Source organism: Heterodontus francisci, chromosome 18 (genome assembly GCF_036365525.1).
Source record: "Heterodontus francisci isolate sHetFra1 chromosome 18, sHetFra1.hap1, whole genome shotgun sequence".
In the NCBI taxonomy this organism is placed as follows: domain Eukaryota; kingdom Metazoa; phylum Chordata; class Chondrichthyes; order Heterodontiformes; family Heterodontidae; genus Heterodontus; species Heterodontus francisci.
The window spans coordinates 71896748-71914971 of record NC_090388.1 but is presented as its reverse complement, the minus strand read 5'-3'; the positions used below and the strand labels follow the sequence as shown (position 1 = coordinate 71914971).

The following is an 18224-nucleotide window of genomic DNA, read 5'->3' as shown; positions in this document are numbered from 1 at the left end:
ACAGTATAGTCAGGGGGATAGACACCGTTCTCTGAAGCCAAGAGCGAGGATCCAGAAGGCTGTGTTGCCTTCAGGATTTCTGCTCGAGGCTGGAGAGGAACTTGCAGTGGGAGGGGGAAGGATCCAGTTGTCGTGGTCCATGTAGGCACCAGTGACATAGACAAGACTAGGAAAGAGGTTCTGCATAGACAGTATGAACAGCTAGGGGTTAACTTATAAAGCAGAATCTCAAATGTAATAATTTCTGGGTTATTACCTAAGCCACGAGCAAATTGACATAGGGTAAATAAGATTAGACAGTTAAATGTGTGGCTCAAAGATTGGTGTGGGAGAAAGGGCTTCATTTCAAGGGGCACTGACAACAGTACTGGGGAAGGTGGGAGCTGTACTGTTGGGACGGACTACACCTGAACCGTGCTGGGATGAGTGTTCTGGCGAGTGGTATAACTAGGGCAGTCGAGAGGGCTTTAAACTAAATAGTGGGGGCGAGGGATCAAGTGAGGGAAGATGTGATAATTTAAAGAGAGAAGAGAAGGCGGGAGAGCAAGATAACAATAAGGATAATCATAATCAGGGTGTGATAGGAAGGGACAGTGCGTATAAACTCAAGAGTGTGGCAGCAGATAAGAATAGAGGTTGTGAACTAACAGAATGGGGGGAGGATTCGGGAGAGGTGAGATTCAGAAATCCAAAGAGAAAGGCCAAGGCGTCGGAACAGTATACAGTTGTGGGTAAAGACAAGCAGGAAGGGACAGAGAGTTTAACAGAAATTGTACATCGGCAAATAAGGTTGTTGAAGGGAATAGAAGCCAAAAAATGAAATTAAAGGTACTATATCTGAAATTGCTGTAGCTTCGCGCAAAGTTAGATGAACTAGTGGCACAAATAGAGGTACATAATTTAGATCTAATCACCATTGCAGCGACATGGTTACATGGTGAGCAGGATTGGGAAATAAATATTGCAGGGTACACAATATTTAGAAAGGACAGACAGAATAGCTAAGGAAGAGGAGTAGCATTGATGTTAAAGGATGACAGAAGTGAGAAAGGATCTGGCCTCGGAAGATCGTAAAGTAAAATCAGTACGGGTGGAAATAAGGAATAGCAAGAATCAGAAAATACTGATGAGTGTAGTTTATAAGCCCCATAACAGTAGTTATACCATTGGACAGAGCATTTAAAAAGAAATGATTGGAGCTTATAACAAAGGCAATGTAATAATTGGGCGACTTAAATCTTATAGACTGGGACAATGAAATTGACAAGAGTATTCTAGAAGATGAGTTTGTAGAATATTTTCGGGACAGTTTCTTAGAGCAATACATTGATAAAGCTATCTTAGATCTAGTATTGTGTAATGAAACAGGATTAATTAACAATGTCATAGTAAAAAAAAAGCCACTAGGAAGCAGAGATCATAATACCATTGAATTCCATGTTAAGTTCAGAAGTGACATTCTCCAGTCACAAACAAGAATCTTAAACTTAAACAAAGCCAATTATGCAGGTATGAGGGGAGAACTGGCTCAGGTAAATTGGGTAAATAGCCTTAAAGGTATGGCAGTAAATGAACAGTGGGAAATCTTAGGGAAAAAAATCAAAATGTTCAACAAAAGTACATTCCTTTGAAAAACAAAAAGGATAGTATTAGATTAAAAGAAAAGGCTTACAATGTTGCAAAAAAGAGCAGCCAGTCTGAGGATTGGGAGTGTTTTGAAAACAACAAAGGGCCACCAAAAAGTTGACGATAAAGGAAAAAAATAGCATTTGAGAGTAAACTGGCCAGTCAGCCACAAACATCGTAAGAGCTTTTTTAGGTATATCAAAAGGAAGAGAGTAGCTTAAGTAAATGTTAGTTCCTTAGAAGCAGAGACAGGAGAAATTATCATGGGGAATGAGGAAATGGCAAAGGCATTGAACAAATATTTTGTGTCTGTTTTCATAGTAGAAGACACAAGTTCCAAACCAGAAATAGGCTAGAGGCTTAAAAAAAAGTGAGAAAATTAAGGAAATTCATATCAGCAGAGAAAAAGTATTGGAGAAACTTGAGGGACAAAAATCTGACAAATCTCTCGGACCTGATGGCCTACACCCTAGGATTCTAAAAGAGAGAGCTGCAGATATAGTGGCTGCCCTAGCAATGATTTTCCAAAGTTCCTTCGATTCGGGAACAGTCCCATCAGATTGGAAGTTGGCAAATGTGACACTGCTTTTCAAGAAAGGAGGGAGAGAGAAAACGGGAACTACAGGCCAGTTAGCCTAACATCAGTCTTTGGGGAAATTGCTAGAATCTGAAATTAAAGAAGTCTTAACAGTGCACTTAAAAAAACACAGTATGATCAGAATAAGTCAGCATGGTTTTACTAAAGGGGAAATCCTGTTTGTCAAATTTATTAGTGTTTTGAGGGTGCAACTATTAGGGTAGATAAAGGGGAACCAGTAGATTTTGTATACCTGGATTTCCAAAAGACATACGATAAGGTACCACACAAAAGGTTACTAGGCAAGATAAGGGCTCATGGAGTTGCGGATAATATATCAGCATGGATAGATGATTGGTTAACAGCCAGGAAGCAACTAGTGGACATAAACGTGGCATTTTCAAGTTGGCAGGCAGTAAATAGTGGAGTGCTGCAAGAATTAGTGCTGGGGCCTCAGCTATTTACAATCTATATTAATGACTTGGATGAAGAGACACAGAGTGATGTATTGAAGTTTGCTGATGATGCAAAGGTAGGTGGAAAGGTAAGCTGTGGGGAGGAGGCTGCAAAGAGATATAGGCAGGTTAAGTGAGTGGACAACAAGATGGCAGCTGAAGGCTAATGTTGGGAAGTGTGAAGTTATGCACTTCTAAGAATAGAAAAGCAGAATATTTTTTAAAAGGTGTGAAACTTGTAAGTGTCGATGTTCAGAGAGACTTGGGTATGCTTGTACAGGAATGCAGAAAGTTTGCATGCAGGTATGGTAAGCAATTAGGAAGGCAAGTGGCATGTTGGCCTTTATTGCAAGGGGATTGGAGTACAGGAATAAGGGAGTCTTGCTACAGTTGTGCAGGGTTTTGGTGAGACCATATCTGGAATACTGTGCAGTTTTGGTCTCCAAATTTAAGAATGGATATACTTGCATTGGAGGCAGTGCAGTGAAGGTTCACTAGATTGGTCCCTGGGATGAGGTTATTGTCCTATGATGAGAGGTTACGTAAATTGGGCCTGTATTATCTGGAGTTTAGAAGAATGAGAGGTGATCTCATTGAAACATACAAGATTCTAAAGGGGCTGGATAGAGTAGATACTGAAAGATTAGTTATGCTGATTGGGGAATCTAAAGCATGGCACAGTCTCAGGTTCAGGGGCCGATCATATAGGACAGATGAGGAGCAATTACTTCATTCAAAGGGTTGTGAATCTTTGGAATTTTCTACCCCAGAGAGTTGCGGATGCTCCATTGTTGAAAACATTTAAGGCTAGGATAGACAGATTTTTGGTCTCTCAGGGAATCAAGGGGCATGGCGAGTTGTCGGGAAGGTGGAGTTGAATCCTACGATCAGCCATGATCGTTGTGAATGGAAGAGCAGGCTCGATCGGCCATATGATCTACTCCTGCTCCTATTTCTTGTGTTCTTGTGACCCCCCCACCCCACTGGACCGAATGACCACCCCCCCCCCCAACACTCACCGGGACCTTCTGGCCTGGCCCCGGGGTTCTACCACTCAGTCGGCAGCTCTTGGAAGCCGGATCCCCCTCCCTATAAAGTCTTTAAAGGGTTGGGGATCCCACCTCCTAAAATTTTGACCCCAAAAGACTGGAGGATTGCTCCAGAGAGTTGAAAAAATGCGGAGACAGGGTTCCCTCTGCCTTTTTGACCTGGCACTGGGAGCCCCACCTCCTGCACAAAATCCCTTTGTAGCCCCCTTATGTTCTCTTCGCAAGTTACTTTCCTACCTATCTTTGGGTCATCAGCAAATTTAGCAACCATACCTTTGTTCCCGTCATCCAAGTCATTTATACAAATTGTAAAAAGTTGAGGCCCCAGCACAGATCCCTGTGGTACACCATTCGTTACATCTTGTCAACCAGAAAATTACCCACTTATGCCTATTCTCTGTTTCCTGTTATCTAGCCAATCGTCTATCCATGCCAATATGTTACCCCCTACGCCATGAGCTTTTAGTTTCTGCAATAACCTTTGATGTGGCACCTTATCAAATGCCTTCTGGAAATCTAAGTACAATATATCCACTGGTTCCTCTTTATCCACAGCACACATAACTCCCTCAAAGGACTCCAATAAATTGGTTAAACATGATTTCCCTTTCACAAAACCATGTTGACTCTGCCTGATTACCTTGAATTTTTCTAAATGCCCTGCTATAACATCTTTAATAATAGCTTCTAACATTTTCCGTAAGACAGATGTTAAGCTAACTGGCCTGTAGTTTCCTGCTTTTTGTCTCCTTCCCTTTTTGAATAAAGGAGTTACATTCACCATTTTCCAATCTAATGTAACCTTCCATGAATCTAGGGAATTTTGGAAAATTAAAACCACCGCATCAACTATCTCACTAGCCGCTTCTTTTAACACCCTAGGATGAAGTCCATCAGGACCCGGGGACTTGTCAGCCCGCAGCTCCAACAATTTGTTCTGTACCACTTCCCTGGTGATTGCAATTTTCTTGAGTTCTTCCTCCCTTCCATTTCCTGACTTACAGCTAATACTGGGATGTTACTTATACCCTCAATCATGAAAACCGATGCAAAATACCTTTTCAATTCATCTGCCATCTCCTTATTATCCATTATTAATTCCCCAGAGTCGCTTTCTATAGGACCAATGCTCATTTTGTTAACTCTTTTTTAAATATCTATAGAAACTCTTCGTGTTTCTAATACTTTTAGTTAACCATGAATGGCAGGACCTGCCCTTGGATTTTTTCTTTCTTGTTGAAACGTATCTTAGAGAGCTAAAGCTGTTCTTTTGGCTTGTTTGGGGTGCGAAGGGTAGGGGGACGGTTTGATCCAAAAAATGTCAGAAGGTGGGGCAGTTTGCAGAATGGTAGAAATTGAAGTGATATGCAAAAAGATTACAATAAGCAGGTCACGAATGTTATCAATAGCTATGGAAACTAGAGATCAAAAACACCAAACTGCAGGCTTTTATCCACTCACCAGTTCAGTAGGGACTGAAGAGTTTTATTGTATGACTAGATTCTAGTCACAGTGAACCAGTATCTGACTTTTCTGAACGTTGCTACCAGAGAAAAGAGAGCTAATAAAAATGTACTGTGTGGTGCAGCACTGACCTACTCAGACGGTTCCACATTCAGTCTATGGTCTGCTAATAACCAATCTTGGATTGGCTTGCTGTGAGTATACTTAAAAACTGGCAGGGAAAGTAAGGCAAGGTCTTAATTTCTGATTGAATCCAGTGGTCCCTGCTAGGAATGTGAATGAGCCGGAATGGACTCAATTTCTCTCTTCAGTTGAATAGTCTCCTTGCACTCATTCTTAAAGAAAATGTTTATTCTCTGCTAATATGGCAAAGGTGTTAATTAACCATTGTTCCACAAGCCATAAAAAATTTTGCTATGCAAGCAGTGGTTAGAATTTTAAATCATTGAAGTTCTCTTTAATGCAATATTATTAGACCTGTATTCTTTACAATGTGTGCATGGACTTGGGATTTTAAAAAAATTCTCCTCATGACAATATGGTGTTATGCCACAGATATTTTGAACCTTTTTCTTCCAGGATACACCAGAATTTCAAAGAACAGTGCAAGCGATGCCGAGGAGGCAGGATTATGACCGTAGTAGTGATGGAGGAGGAGGAAGAGGTGGCAGCACAAGCCGTGAATATAATTATTACAAATATTCAGAGGAGTATCGAGGTTATTCTGCAGACAACCGTGATTATGGGCATGGCCGACGATTTGGTCCTTCACCCAAAACTGGCTCCTGGGTAAAGATGACCTTTTTTCACCTCTGTGTTTGCAAAGTGAATGAATATTAAATATGCAATTATTGGGATTTATTGTAAATTTATAATATTTATGGCCCCTATGCTTTGCATAGGCACCATGCTCTGCAGTATGTGTCATGTAAAAGGCTGAACTACCTTATTGCAGTTTCTTTTGGCTCCTATTTGTTTTGAGTTATTTGTACAGCCAGTCATTAGTGTCATCCTTTCCTTCACTATCTCCTTAACCTCTATTTATCTGTCCCAATGTTCTCTCTATTTTTCAACATTGTAACAGTGACTGTACTTCAAAAAGTTCTTTGGGAAGTCCTGAGGTCATGAAGGCTTGGATTTGTTACTCCTTTCCCTTACTGGTTGAAATTTTCACCAGTGCTTTATTTACTTTGACTGCAAAGACATTGGTTTAAATGAAACTCATTGAGTAATTTAGGGGGGACAGTAGCATAGTGGTAATGTTAACTGGGCTAGTAATCCAGAGGCCTGCACTAATTCGCTGGTTTCATGAGTTCATATCCCACCAGGGCAGCTGGAGGAATTTAAATGTTATCAATTAGTAAATCTGGAATAAAATGCTCGTCTCATGAATAATCACAAAATGACCGGATTGTTGTAAAAACCCATTTGGTTCACCGACGTCTTTCAGGGGAGGAAATCTGCTGTTCTTACCTGGTCTGGCCTACATGTGACTCCAGATCCACAGCCAAGTGGTTGACTTTTAACTGACCCCTGAAATGACCTAGCAAGTCACTTGGTTGTAGGTGGCTCCCCACTACCTGCTCAAGGGCAATTTGGGATGGGTGATAAATGCTGGCCTTGTCAGAAATGCTTACATCCCAAGAACGAATAATAATAAAAAAAAGTCTGCAGAGTCCCTGGCTCCAGAACCAATTCCATTGACTTGGAAATCTGAAATCTTCCCTTCTATATCACCAGTCAGGTGTTAATGTGTCTCATCTGCTTCTTTATAATTGGGTAAGTATGTAGCACTAGCAGTAATTCTAAAATCGCTGCCTGAAAAGTTCTGCTTTTTACTGTCTAACACAAACTGTTTGCAAGACTCTCATTCTGTTCTTCCTAATGTAATTGGTTCCATGTGAAATAAGGCTGTTACTCCATTCCTTTCAGAATCATCTCTATCTGCTCCATTATATTCCTTGCCCTAGCATCTGGGAGGCAACAGATCATTTGGGACTCATTATCACATTTGGAAAAATATCTCACGATACCTTTCTTTCTTTTGGGCCTCCTTATCTCGAGAGACAATGGATACGCGCCTGGAGGTGGTCAGTGGTTTGTGAAGCAGCGCCTGGAGTGGCTATACAGGCCAATTCTGGAGTGACAGGCTCTTCCACAGGTGCTGCAGAGAAATTTGTTTGTTGGGGCTGTTGCACAGTTGGCTCTCCCCTTGCGCCTCTGTCTTTTTTCCTGCCAACGACTAAGTCTCTTCGACTCGCCACAATTTAGCCCTGTCTTTATGGCTGCCCGCCAGCTCTGGCGAATGCTGGCAACTGACTCCCACGACTTGTGATCAATGTCACACGATTTCATGTCGCGTTTGCAGACGTCTTTATAACGGAGACATGGACGGCCGGTGGGTCTGATACCAGTGGCGAGCTCGCTGTACAATGTGTCTTTGGGGATCCTGCCATCTTCCATGCGGCTCACATGGCCAAGCCATCTCAAGCGCCGCTGACTCAGTAGTGTGTATAAGCTGGGGGTGTTGGCCGCTTCAAGGACTTCTGTGTTGGAGATATAGTCCTGCCACCTGATGCCAAGTATTCTCCGAAGGCAGCGAAGATGGAATGAATTGAGACGTCGCTCTTGGCTGGCATACGTTGTCCAGGCCTCGCTGCCGTAGAGCAAGGTACTGAGGACACAGGCCTGATACACTCGGACTTTTGTGTTCCGTGTCAGTGCGCCATTTTCCCACACTCTCTTGGCCAGTCTGAACATAGCAGTGGAAGCCTTACCCATGCGCTTGTTGATTTCTGCATCTAGAGACAGGTTACTGGTGATAGTTGAGCCTAGGTAGGTGAACTCTTGAACCACTTCCAGAGCGTGGTCGCCAATATTGATGGATGGAGCATTTCTGACATCCTGCCCCATGATGTTCGTTTTCTTGAGGCTGATGGTTAGGCCAAATTCATTGCAGGCAGACGCAAACCTGTCGATGAGACTCTGCAGGCATTCTTCAGTGTGAGATGTTAAAGCAGCATCGTCAGCAAAGAGGAGTTCTCTGATGAGGACTTTCCGTACTTTGGACTTCGCTCTTAGACGGGCAAGGTTGAACAACCTGCCCCCTGATCTTGTGTGGAGGAAAATTCCTTCTTCAGAGGATTTGAACGCATGTGAAAGCAGCAGGGAGAAGAAAATCCCAAAAAGTGTGGGTGCGAGAACACAGCCCTGTTTCACACCACTCAGGATAGGAAAGGGCTCTGATGAGGAGCCACCATGTTGAATTGTGCCTTTCATATTATCATGGAATGAGGTGATGATACTTAGTAGCTTTGGTGGACATCCGATCTTTTCTAGTAGTCTGAAGAGACCACGTCTGCTGACGAGGTCAAAGGCTTTGGTGAGATCAATGAAAGCAATGTAGAGGGGCATCTGTTGTTCACGGCATTTCTCCTGTATCTGACGAAGGGAGAACAGCATGTCAATAGTCGATCTCTCTGCACGAAAGCCACACTGTGCCTCAGGGTAGACGCGCTCGGCCAGCTTCTGGAGCCTGTTCAGAGCGACTCGAGCAAAGACTTTCCCCACTATGCTGAGCAGGGAGATTCCACGGTAGTTGTTGCAGTCACCGCGGTCACCTTTGTTTTTATAGAGGGTGATGATGTTGGCATCGCGCATGTCCTGGGGTACTGCTCCCTCGTCCCAGCACAGGCATAGCAGTTCATGTAGTGCTGAGAGTATAGCAGGCTTAGCACTCTTGATTATTTCAGGGGTAATGCTGTCCTTCCCAGGGGCTTTTCCGCTGGCGAGGGAATCAATGGCATCACTGAGTTCCGATTTGGTTGGCTGTATGTCCAGCTCATCCATGACTGGTAGAGGCTGGGCTGCATTGAGGGCAGTCTCAGTGACAGCATTCTCCCTGGAGTACAGTTCTAGGTAGTGCTCAACCCAGCGGTCCATCTGTTTGCGTTGGTCAGTGATTATGTCCCCCGATTTAGATTTGAGGGGGGTGATCTTCTTGATGGTTGGCCCAAGAGCTCTCTTCATGCCATCATACATTCCTCTGATGTTTCCGGTGTCTGAGGCCAGCTGAATATGACTGCATAGGTGTTGCCAGTAGTCGTTTGCGCAACGCCTAGCTGTTCTTTGTGCAGTACTTCTGGCTGCTTTAAGTGCTGCGGATGTTAAATCGCTGGGGGCTTTCTTGTAGTTCAAAAGTGCAATGCGCTTAGCGGCTATGACAGGTTCCAGCTCTTCATTATGAGATTGAAACCAGTCTGCATTTCTCTTCGCACTTTTGCCGTAGGTGGTCAAAGCTGACTCATAGATGGCGTCTCTGATGTGGGCCCACTTGGTCTCAGCATCCCCTGTGGGAGTGTTTTGAAGGGCTGTTACAAGTGAATTTAGAAATTTTTGTAACAGCTGTGGGTGAGAAATTCTGCTCGTGTTGATGCGCGGGTGGCCCTTCTGCTTGGAATGATGCAACTTCTTTGGTCTGAGTCTAACCTTGCTGCACACCAGGGAGTGGTCGGTGTCGCAGTCCGCACTGTGGAAGCTGCGTGTGATTTGAACACTGTTTAAGGCGACTCGCCTTGTGACAATGAGGTCTAGCTGGTGCCAACGACGTGATCTTGGGTGCCTCCATGAAACCTGGTGACAGGGTTTAGTGTGAAAGAACGAGTTGGTGATGCAGAGGTTATGATAGGTACACAACTCAAGCAGTCTCTGCCCGTTCTCATTCATCCTTCCAACGCCATAGCGCCCAAGGCAGGAGGGCCATGAGTCATGGTCGGCCCCAACCCTGGCATTAAAGTCCCCCAGCAGGAATAGGTGTTCGGTGTTGGGGATGCTGCTAATGATGTTATGGAGTTGTTCATAGAACTGGTCTTTAGCTTCAGGTGCGGAACAGAGTGTTGGAGCATAGATGCTGAGTAGGTGTACTGGACCAGAGGTGGTGAGCAGTCGGATGGACAGTATGCGTTCCGAGCCATTTGAGGGAGGCTCTATCATGCTGAGCAAGGAGTTTCTGATGGCGAAGCCCACTCCATGCTGTCTTGGTTCTTCAGGATCCCTGCCCTGCCAGAAGAAGGTGTAGTCTTGCTCTGCTAGAGAGCCACTCGCGGGGAGGCGAGTCTCCTGAAGTGCTGCAATGTCCACATTGAATCTACTGAGCTCGTTGTTAATGATGGCGGTCTTCCGAGAATCGTTGATTTGTGTAAGGTCTTCCGACAGGCCAGGACACATAGTTCTGACGTTCCAGCTTGCAAAGCGAAGGGCTGGTACCTTCTTTCCTTTTTTCATGTTGTTTGGTGCGGTGTATCAGTCCACCTTTCGGGCAATGACCCTGAGCTCCAAGCACCCATTGAAGCAGGCAGACTGTGGCGGGACAGAACCTTATTGACTGGGGGCTGCCCGGTTTGAGGCGGGCGGTAGCTGTCCAGTGAGGTGCAATGACCTCTCCCACCGACAAAGGCAACCCGTGGCGCCCAGTTTCTACGCCAATTTATCTGGACTTATAACCCGTAACTGCTGCCTTCCGTGTTGTTTCAGTCGCTGTGAGGCAACTATGGAGTGACCTCTCCATGGCGCATGCCTGGGCAAATTTATGGAGGTTGAGAGTTGCCCAGTTGTCAAAACCCCCCTCTCGGCCTTTCTGGTGGGGTCCAAAGGAGTGCAGGACACGACGTTTGGCACCAGTATGGCTGCAGGAACTGCCGGAAACATGCCAAAGGTGACACATGACCGCCTACGGGGTTCCGCTCCGGATTTTCTGTTAGGGTTTACTCCCTTAGCCTTGGTCTCTCCCGAGACGCCCACAAGGCAGTGGGGTTTTTTGGGCCCCTACACAGGTGTAGGATGGTGCCGGTGGGAGGAGGGGATGCAAGGGGGAGGGGTAGAGGGAGGGGGTGGGGGGGGGGTGCAGGGGAAGGGGGTGCGGGGTGAAGATGGTGCGAGGGGGGGGCGGGCTGGGACGGGGTTGTGAGGGGGTGAGCTGAGAGGGTGGAGCAGGGAAGGGGACGGGGGTGGGGGTGGGTGGAAAGGGGTTAAAGGGGGGGGGGGAGGGGGGTGGAATCTGGTGCAGGTAATAAGCCATTTCCTCAGTGCCCACCATCGACGTCCGGAAAGCTCATCCACGATACCTCTAATGATAGAATCCCCTATAACCACCACTATTGCTCAATAACAACTTGTTCCATGGTGCCATAATGTTATTTGTGACTTTCTATCTGAGTCTCTGGCCTCACCTGCATCATAGGTATCCTCCACTGCACACCCGTCAGACAATTCAGAGCCCCAGGAATTTCCTGCTGTGCCTCTACTCTAATCCTCCTCACCCCTCAGTGGATGACCATCCAGTTCCTTTCCTTTGCCTCAGTATTGCTGTCCAGCTGCAGCAATGTGTGATCTATCAGCCCTTCTTCTGATAAAGTGCAGACCGTCTGCAACTGTTTCTCAAGGTTAAGTGAGTCTTCCTGGAGACAATCCTTGTACCTGCGGTTGTCCTACATACTGCACTTTGAGAAACTCTCATGTCGTGTAAGTTCTGCACAAGACTGCTTTCACTGTCCTGCCAAAATATTTGGAGTCTCAGGGTTTGGAATTGCCAAATAACTGAAAATAATTTCAAGTCAACTGCACTTTGGTTTGAACTGCAGTCCAGTGCTAAACTCTCTACTCTTTTTTAGCTGCCTTCTCAACTCTACTGGCCTCATAACTTGATTTGCCTCTTGTTTCTGCAATCTATTTAAATCTGCTCACACAACACATTGAGCACAAACATTAATTTAAACACAAGTACCATTTTTAAAAAGCTAATCAATGGAAAATCACACCTGACCGTTACTGATTTCACACTGAAATAGCTACTTTATCAATTGAACTAGCCCAGTCCATGGTTGAATAAGCCATCCTCATACCAAATAATCATCGAATATTATAGCACAGAAGGAAGCCTTTTGGCCCATTAATTCTACATTGGCTCTTTTGAGGAGCGGTCCAGTTGGTCTCAGTCCCCGTTCCCCACTCTTTCTCCATATCCCTGCAATTTTTTCAAGTATTTATCCAGTTCTCTTTTGAAGGCTGTTACTAAATCTGTATTCTCCACCTTATCAGGCAATGCATTCCAAATCCTAACCACTTGTTGGGTAAAGAATTTCCTCATGTTGCCTCTGGTTCTTTTGCCAGTCACCTTAAATCTATTCCCTCTGGTTATTGACCCTTCAGCTGTTGGAAACATTTTCTCTTTATTTAATCTATCTAAACCCTTCATGACTTTAAACACCCGTCAAATCTCTTCTTGGCCTTCTCTGCTGTAAAGAGAACAACCCCAGCTTCTCCATTCTGTCCATGTAACTAATCCCTCATCCCTGGAACCATTCTAGTAAATCTCTTCAGTACCCTCTCCAATGCATTCATTTCCTTCCTTTCCTTCCTAAAGTACGGTGTCCAGAATTGGACACACTAAATTCAGGCGTGGCTGAACTAGTGTTTTATATAAGCTTAGAGTAACCTTCTGGCTTTCATACTCTATGTTTCTATTTATAAAGCTCAGGATCTGATATGCTTTATTAACTGTTTTGTTAACTTGTCCTACCACCTTTTAAAGATTGTGCTGAGACACCCCCAGGCCTCTCTGTTCTGGCACCCACTTTAAAATTGTACCATTTAGCATGTATTGTCTTCGAATTTTTCCAACCATTATGTATCACCTTACACTTTTCCATGTAAAATTTAATCTGCCATGTTCCTGCCCATTCCATCAGCTTGTCTATATTCTCTTGAAGTCTGTTACTATTTTCCTCACTGTTCACTACACTTCCAAGTTTCTTGTCTTCTATAAATTTTGTAATTGTGCCTTGTACACGCAAGTCCAGAATATTAATGTATATCAAAATACTGAACCTTGGGGAACTCCACTGTATATCTCTCACCCGTCTGAAAAACAACCACTCACCAAAATTCTGTTTTCTATCCCTTAACCAATTTTAGAATAATAGAATGGATACAGCACAGAAGGAGGCCTTTCTGCTTGTCATGTCCATGCTGGCTCTTTGCAGGGACAGCTGAGCAGGTCCCACTCCCCTGCCTTTTCTGCTTAGCCCTGCACATTTTTTCTCTTCAGGTAATTATCCAATTCCTTTTCCTTTTTGAAATCCATGATTGCATCTCCCACCAGCACACTCTCAGGCAGTGCATTCCAGATCCTAACAAGTCGCTGCATTAAAAAAAAAAGTTTCTCCTCATGCCACCATTGCTTCTTTTGCCAATCACTTTAAATCATTGTCCTCTGGTTCTCTACTCTTCTGCCAATGGGAATAGTTTCTCCTTATCTACTCTGTATAGACCCCTCGTGATTTCGAACACCTCGATCAAATCTCCCCTCAGCCCTTGCTTCTCAAAGGCCAACACGCTCCGCTTCGTCAGTCTATCCATGTAACTCAAGTCTCTCATAACAGGTACCATTCTCATAAATCTTTTCTGCACCCCCTCCAATGCCTTCACATCCTTCCTAAAATACAATGCCCGGAATTGAACGCAATCCTCCAGCAGAGGCCAAAACTTGTGCTTTATAAAGGTTCACCATAACTTTCATGCTTTTGTACTCATGCCTCTATTTATAAAGCTCAGGATCCCATATGCCTTATTAACCACTTTCTCAACCTGCCCTGCCACCTTCCAACGATTAATGCACCTGTACCCCCAAGTCCCTCTGTTCCTGCACCCACTTTAGAATTGTATTTTTTATATTACCTTTTCTCGCTCTTTCTGCCATCTTTGTACTTCTCTGCATTAAATTTCACCTGCCAAGTGGCTGCACATTCTACCAGCCTGACTGCATCCTTTTGATGTCTATTACTATTGTCCTCACAGTTCACAGTTCTTTCAAGTTTCGTGTCATTTGCAAATTTTGAAATTGTGCCCTCACACCCAAGTCTAGATCATTAATGCAGATCAAGAAAAGCAGTGATCCTAACACTGACCCTGGGAAATACCACTAGATACCTTCCTCTAGTACGAGAAACAGTCATTTACCTGTTTCCTGTCACTCTGCCAACTTCGCATCCATAGTGCGCTGTCAGTTTTATTCCATGAGCTTCAACACTGCTGGCAAGCCTATTGTGTGGTACTTTTATCAAACGCCTTTTGGAATTTCATATACACTACTTCAACCACATTACCTTCATGAACCCTCTCTGTTACTTCATTGAAAAACTCAATCCAAGTGTTTAAACACGATCTGCCCTTAACAAATCCATGCTGGCTTTTCTTAATTAATCCACACTTGTCCAAGTGACTATTAATTTTGTCCTGGATTATCATTTCTAAAAGCTTTCCCCCACCGAAGTTCCTGAAGTTGCTGGGTTTATCCTTGCATCCTTATTTTGAACAAAGATGTAACATTTCTCCATTCCTCTGGCACCACTCCTGTATCTAAGGCGGATTGGAAGATTATGGCCAGTGCCTCCTCAATTTCCACCTTTACGTCCCTCAATAATTTTGCATGCATCTGATCTGGTCCTGGTGACTTATCAACTTTAAATACAGCCAGTCTTTCTAATACCACCTTTTTTCATTTTTTAGCCCATCCAGTGTCTCCAGTACCTCCTATTTCGCTATGACTTGGGCAGTTTCTTTTTCTTTGGTAAAGATAGATGCAAAGTAGTCATTTAGTACTTCAGCCATGCCCTCTGCCTCCATGCATAAATCCCCTTTTTGGTCCCTAATTAGCCCTAGTCCTCCTTTTACCACTATTTTACTATAGAAATGATAATAAAAGACTTTTGGATTCCCTTTTATGTTGTCTCAGTCTGTTCTCCTACTCTCTTTGCTTCTCTCATTTCCTTTTTCACATCTCCTCTGAACTTTCTATATTCAGTCTGGTTCTCACTTGCATTACCAAAGTGTCATCTGTCATATGCACCCTTTTCTGCTTCATCTTATTCTCTATCTCTTTCGTAATCCAAGGTACCCTTTTTATCCTTTGGACTTCAATTCATGGTCCACAGTTGTCCAAATGGTTGTTAATAATCTGGGAGAAAATTGCTTCTAAAAACTTCCTCACTGCTCACAGTAAACTGACTGGCCTGTAAATGCCAACATTTATTGCTTGTCCCTGATTGCTTTTAAGAAGGTGGTAGTGAACTGCCGCCTTGAACCGCTGCAGTTGTGTGGTGAAGGTACTCCCATAGTATTGTTGGGTAAGGAGCTCCAGGATTTTGACCCAGCAACAATGAAGGAACTGTACTATACTTCCAAGTCAGGATGGTGTGCAACATGGAGAGGAACTTGGATGCCACGGTGTTCCCATGCGCCTGCTGTCCTTGTCCTGCTAGGTAGGGATGTTAGCTGATGATTGCACCAATGTTCAGCACCATTCGTGACGACTCAGATACTGAAGCAGTCCGTGTAGAAATGCAGCAAGACCTGGACAATATCCAGTCTTGGGCTGATAAGTGGCAAGTAACATTCGCTCCATACAAGTGCCAGTCAATGACCATCTCCAACAAGAATCTAACCATCTCCCCTTGATATTCAATGGCAATACGATTGCTGAATCCCCCACTATCAACATCCTGGGGGTTACCATTGACCAGTAATTGAACTGGAGTAGCCATATAAATACCATGGCTACAAGAGCAGGTCAGAGGATAGGAATCCTGCGGCGAGTAACTCATCTCCTGACTCCCCAAAGCCTGTTCACCATCTACAAGACACAAGTCAGGAGACTGATGGAATACTCTCCATTTGCCTGGATGGGTGCAGCTCCAACAACACTCATGAAGCTCGACAGCATCCAGGACAAAGCAATCTGTTTGATTGGCACCCCATCCACAAACATTCACTTCCTCCACCACCAATGCACAGTGGCAGTCGTGTGTACCATCTACAAGATGCACTGCAGCAACACACCAAGGCTCCTTAGACAGCACCTTCCAAACCCACAACCTCTACCACCTAGAAGGACAAGGGCAGCAGGTGCATGGGAACACCACCACCTGCAAGTTCCCCTCCAAGTCATACACCATCCTGACTTGGAACCATATTGCAGTTCCTTCACTGTCGCTAGGTCAAGATCCTGGAACTCCCTTCCTAACAGCACTATGGGTGTACCTACCCCACATGGACTGCAGCAGTTCAAGAAAGCAGCTCACCACCACCTTCTCAAGCGCAATTGGGGATGGGCAATACATGCTGTCCTAGCATCCCATGAACAAATTTTTTAAAAAGGTGGTCACGGTTTCAGGTTTGCGGGGTGCTGTTGAAGTCTTTGGGAGTTGCTGCGGTGCGTCTTGTAGTTGATGCACACTGCAGCCACGATGTGTCGGTGGTGGAGGGAACAAATGTTTAAGGTGGTGGATTGGCTGTCAAGCAATCGGGTTGAATTGTGCTGAATAGTGTTGAGGTTCTCAAGTATTGTTGGAGCTGCACTCATCCAGGTAAGTGGGGTGCATTCCATCGCACTCTTGACTGGTGCCTCGTCGATGATGGAAAGGCTTTGGGGAGTCAGGAGGTGAGTCACTTGGCACAAAATACCTAACCCCTGACCTGCTCTTGTAGCCACAGCATTTGTGTGGCTGATCCAGTTATGTTTCTGGTCAATGGTGACTCCTAGGCTATTCATGATGGGGTATTTAGTGATGTTAATGCCATGAAATGTAAAGGGGAGGTGGTTAGACTCTCTTTTTGGAGATGGTTGTTGCCTGCTGCTTGCGTAACACAAATGTTACTTGCCTCCTGTCAGCCCAAGCCTGAATGCTGTCCAGATCTTGTGGCATGCAGGAATGGACTGCTTCATTATCCAGAGAATTGTGAATAGAACTGAGCACAGTGTTATTTATCAGCAAATATCCCTGCTTCTGCCTTTATGATGGAGGGAAGGTCATTGATAAACCAGCTGAAGATGGTTAGACCTCAGTCACTGTCCTGAGGAACTCCTGCAGTGATGGCTTGGGACTGAGATGATTGTCCCCCAACAACCACAAATGTTTTCCTTTTGAGCTAGATATGGTTTCAGCCATTGGAGTGCCTTCCCATTGATTTCAATTTTACCAAGGCTTTTTGATGCCACACTTGGTCAAAGACTGCCTTGATGTTAAGGGCAGTCACACTCACCTCACATCTTGTCTTTGTTTGGATCAAGGTTGTAATGAATGTTCATAAAGGTCCTTTATTTTCTGTGGTATGTTAATGCATTGTGTTTTCTGATTTGAAATGTTGTAGCACCAGGCACCCTATCTTATTTAAATGCTTGAGTACAGAGCTGTGCCAAATTTTCAACTTTCATTTAGTAATACTGCTATTTACAAGTGTTAAAATAATTATCACAAACTCTAAAATCCTAAAGAGAAAAATAAATTAAGGGCAAACACTGAAATATGTAGAAGGGAAGATGAGTCCATTCTAAATCATGGAAGGAAAGGAAAGATGGGAAGTGAAAGCATCGCACACGCATTAATTTTGTTAAGACAAAAATCTTAATTACGATGGAGGCAAAATGGGAAGGAAGATTTAGATAAGTTAACTAGGAGTGAAATGATCTGATGTCAGAACCAATTTAGAACTCAGAATTCACTGTATCGATATTGGTTTAGAAGCCAGGGCATCTTGTTTTCAGTTTCCCCTTGTTAAAGATGCTGTATGGTGTTGAACTGAGCTGTAAAGGCCAGAAAGATACCAGTTTCAGTTTCTGGGTTCTGTGGAGTCAGATATCAGGCAGGACAATAAGGGCAGCTTCAGTGAACCTGTGCTAGGGAGGTCAATGAAGAAGCTAAGTGTTTCCCTGGACTTCGAAAGAGTATCGAATTGGGCAGAGCCATAATAACCGCCCCTCTGCCCTGTGTTTGAATAGGTTGCTAATGGTTGCCAATGAGTCTTGAACAGGAACACTGACATTTTGGATGCAGTATTTGGTCCAAGGGTGCTGGAACCTCAATGTCCCTATGATGTTTGAGAAAGGAGCAGGAAAAAGAAATCTCTTGTTTACTTGCAACTATTGCTTTAAAATGAATATGCAATATACCTTAACCATTTCACAATGTGATATTGGTACCAATTACAGTACCCTTTAAT

The 18224-nt window shown here is 44.2% G+C and overlaps 1 protein-coding gene across 7 annotated transcripts in view; it reads left to right on the top strand.

The window, feature by feature from the left end:
• Positions 1-18224, top strand: part of pphln1 (periphilin 1) — a 291915-nt gene that overhangs the window by 16226 nt on the left and 257465 nt on the right. For all 7 annotated transcript variants that reach the window (XM_068050976.1, XM_068050977.1, XM_068050971.1 and 4 more), the window contains exon 3: positions 5751-5960. In XM_068050976.1, coding sequence (XP_067907077.1) covers positions 5751-5960 — 210 coding nt within the window. The remainder of the gene's footprint in view (positions 1-5750; positions 5961-18224) is intronic.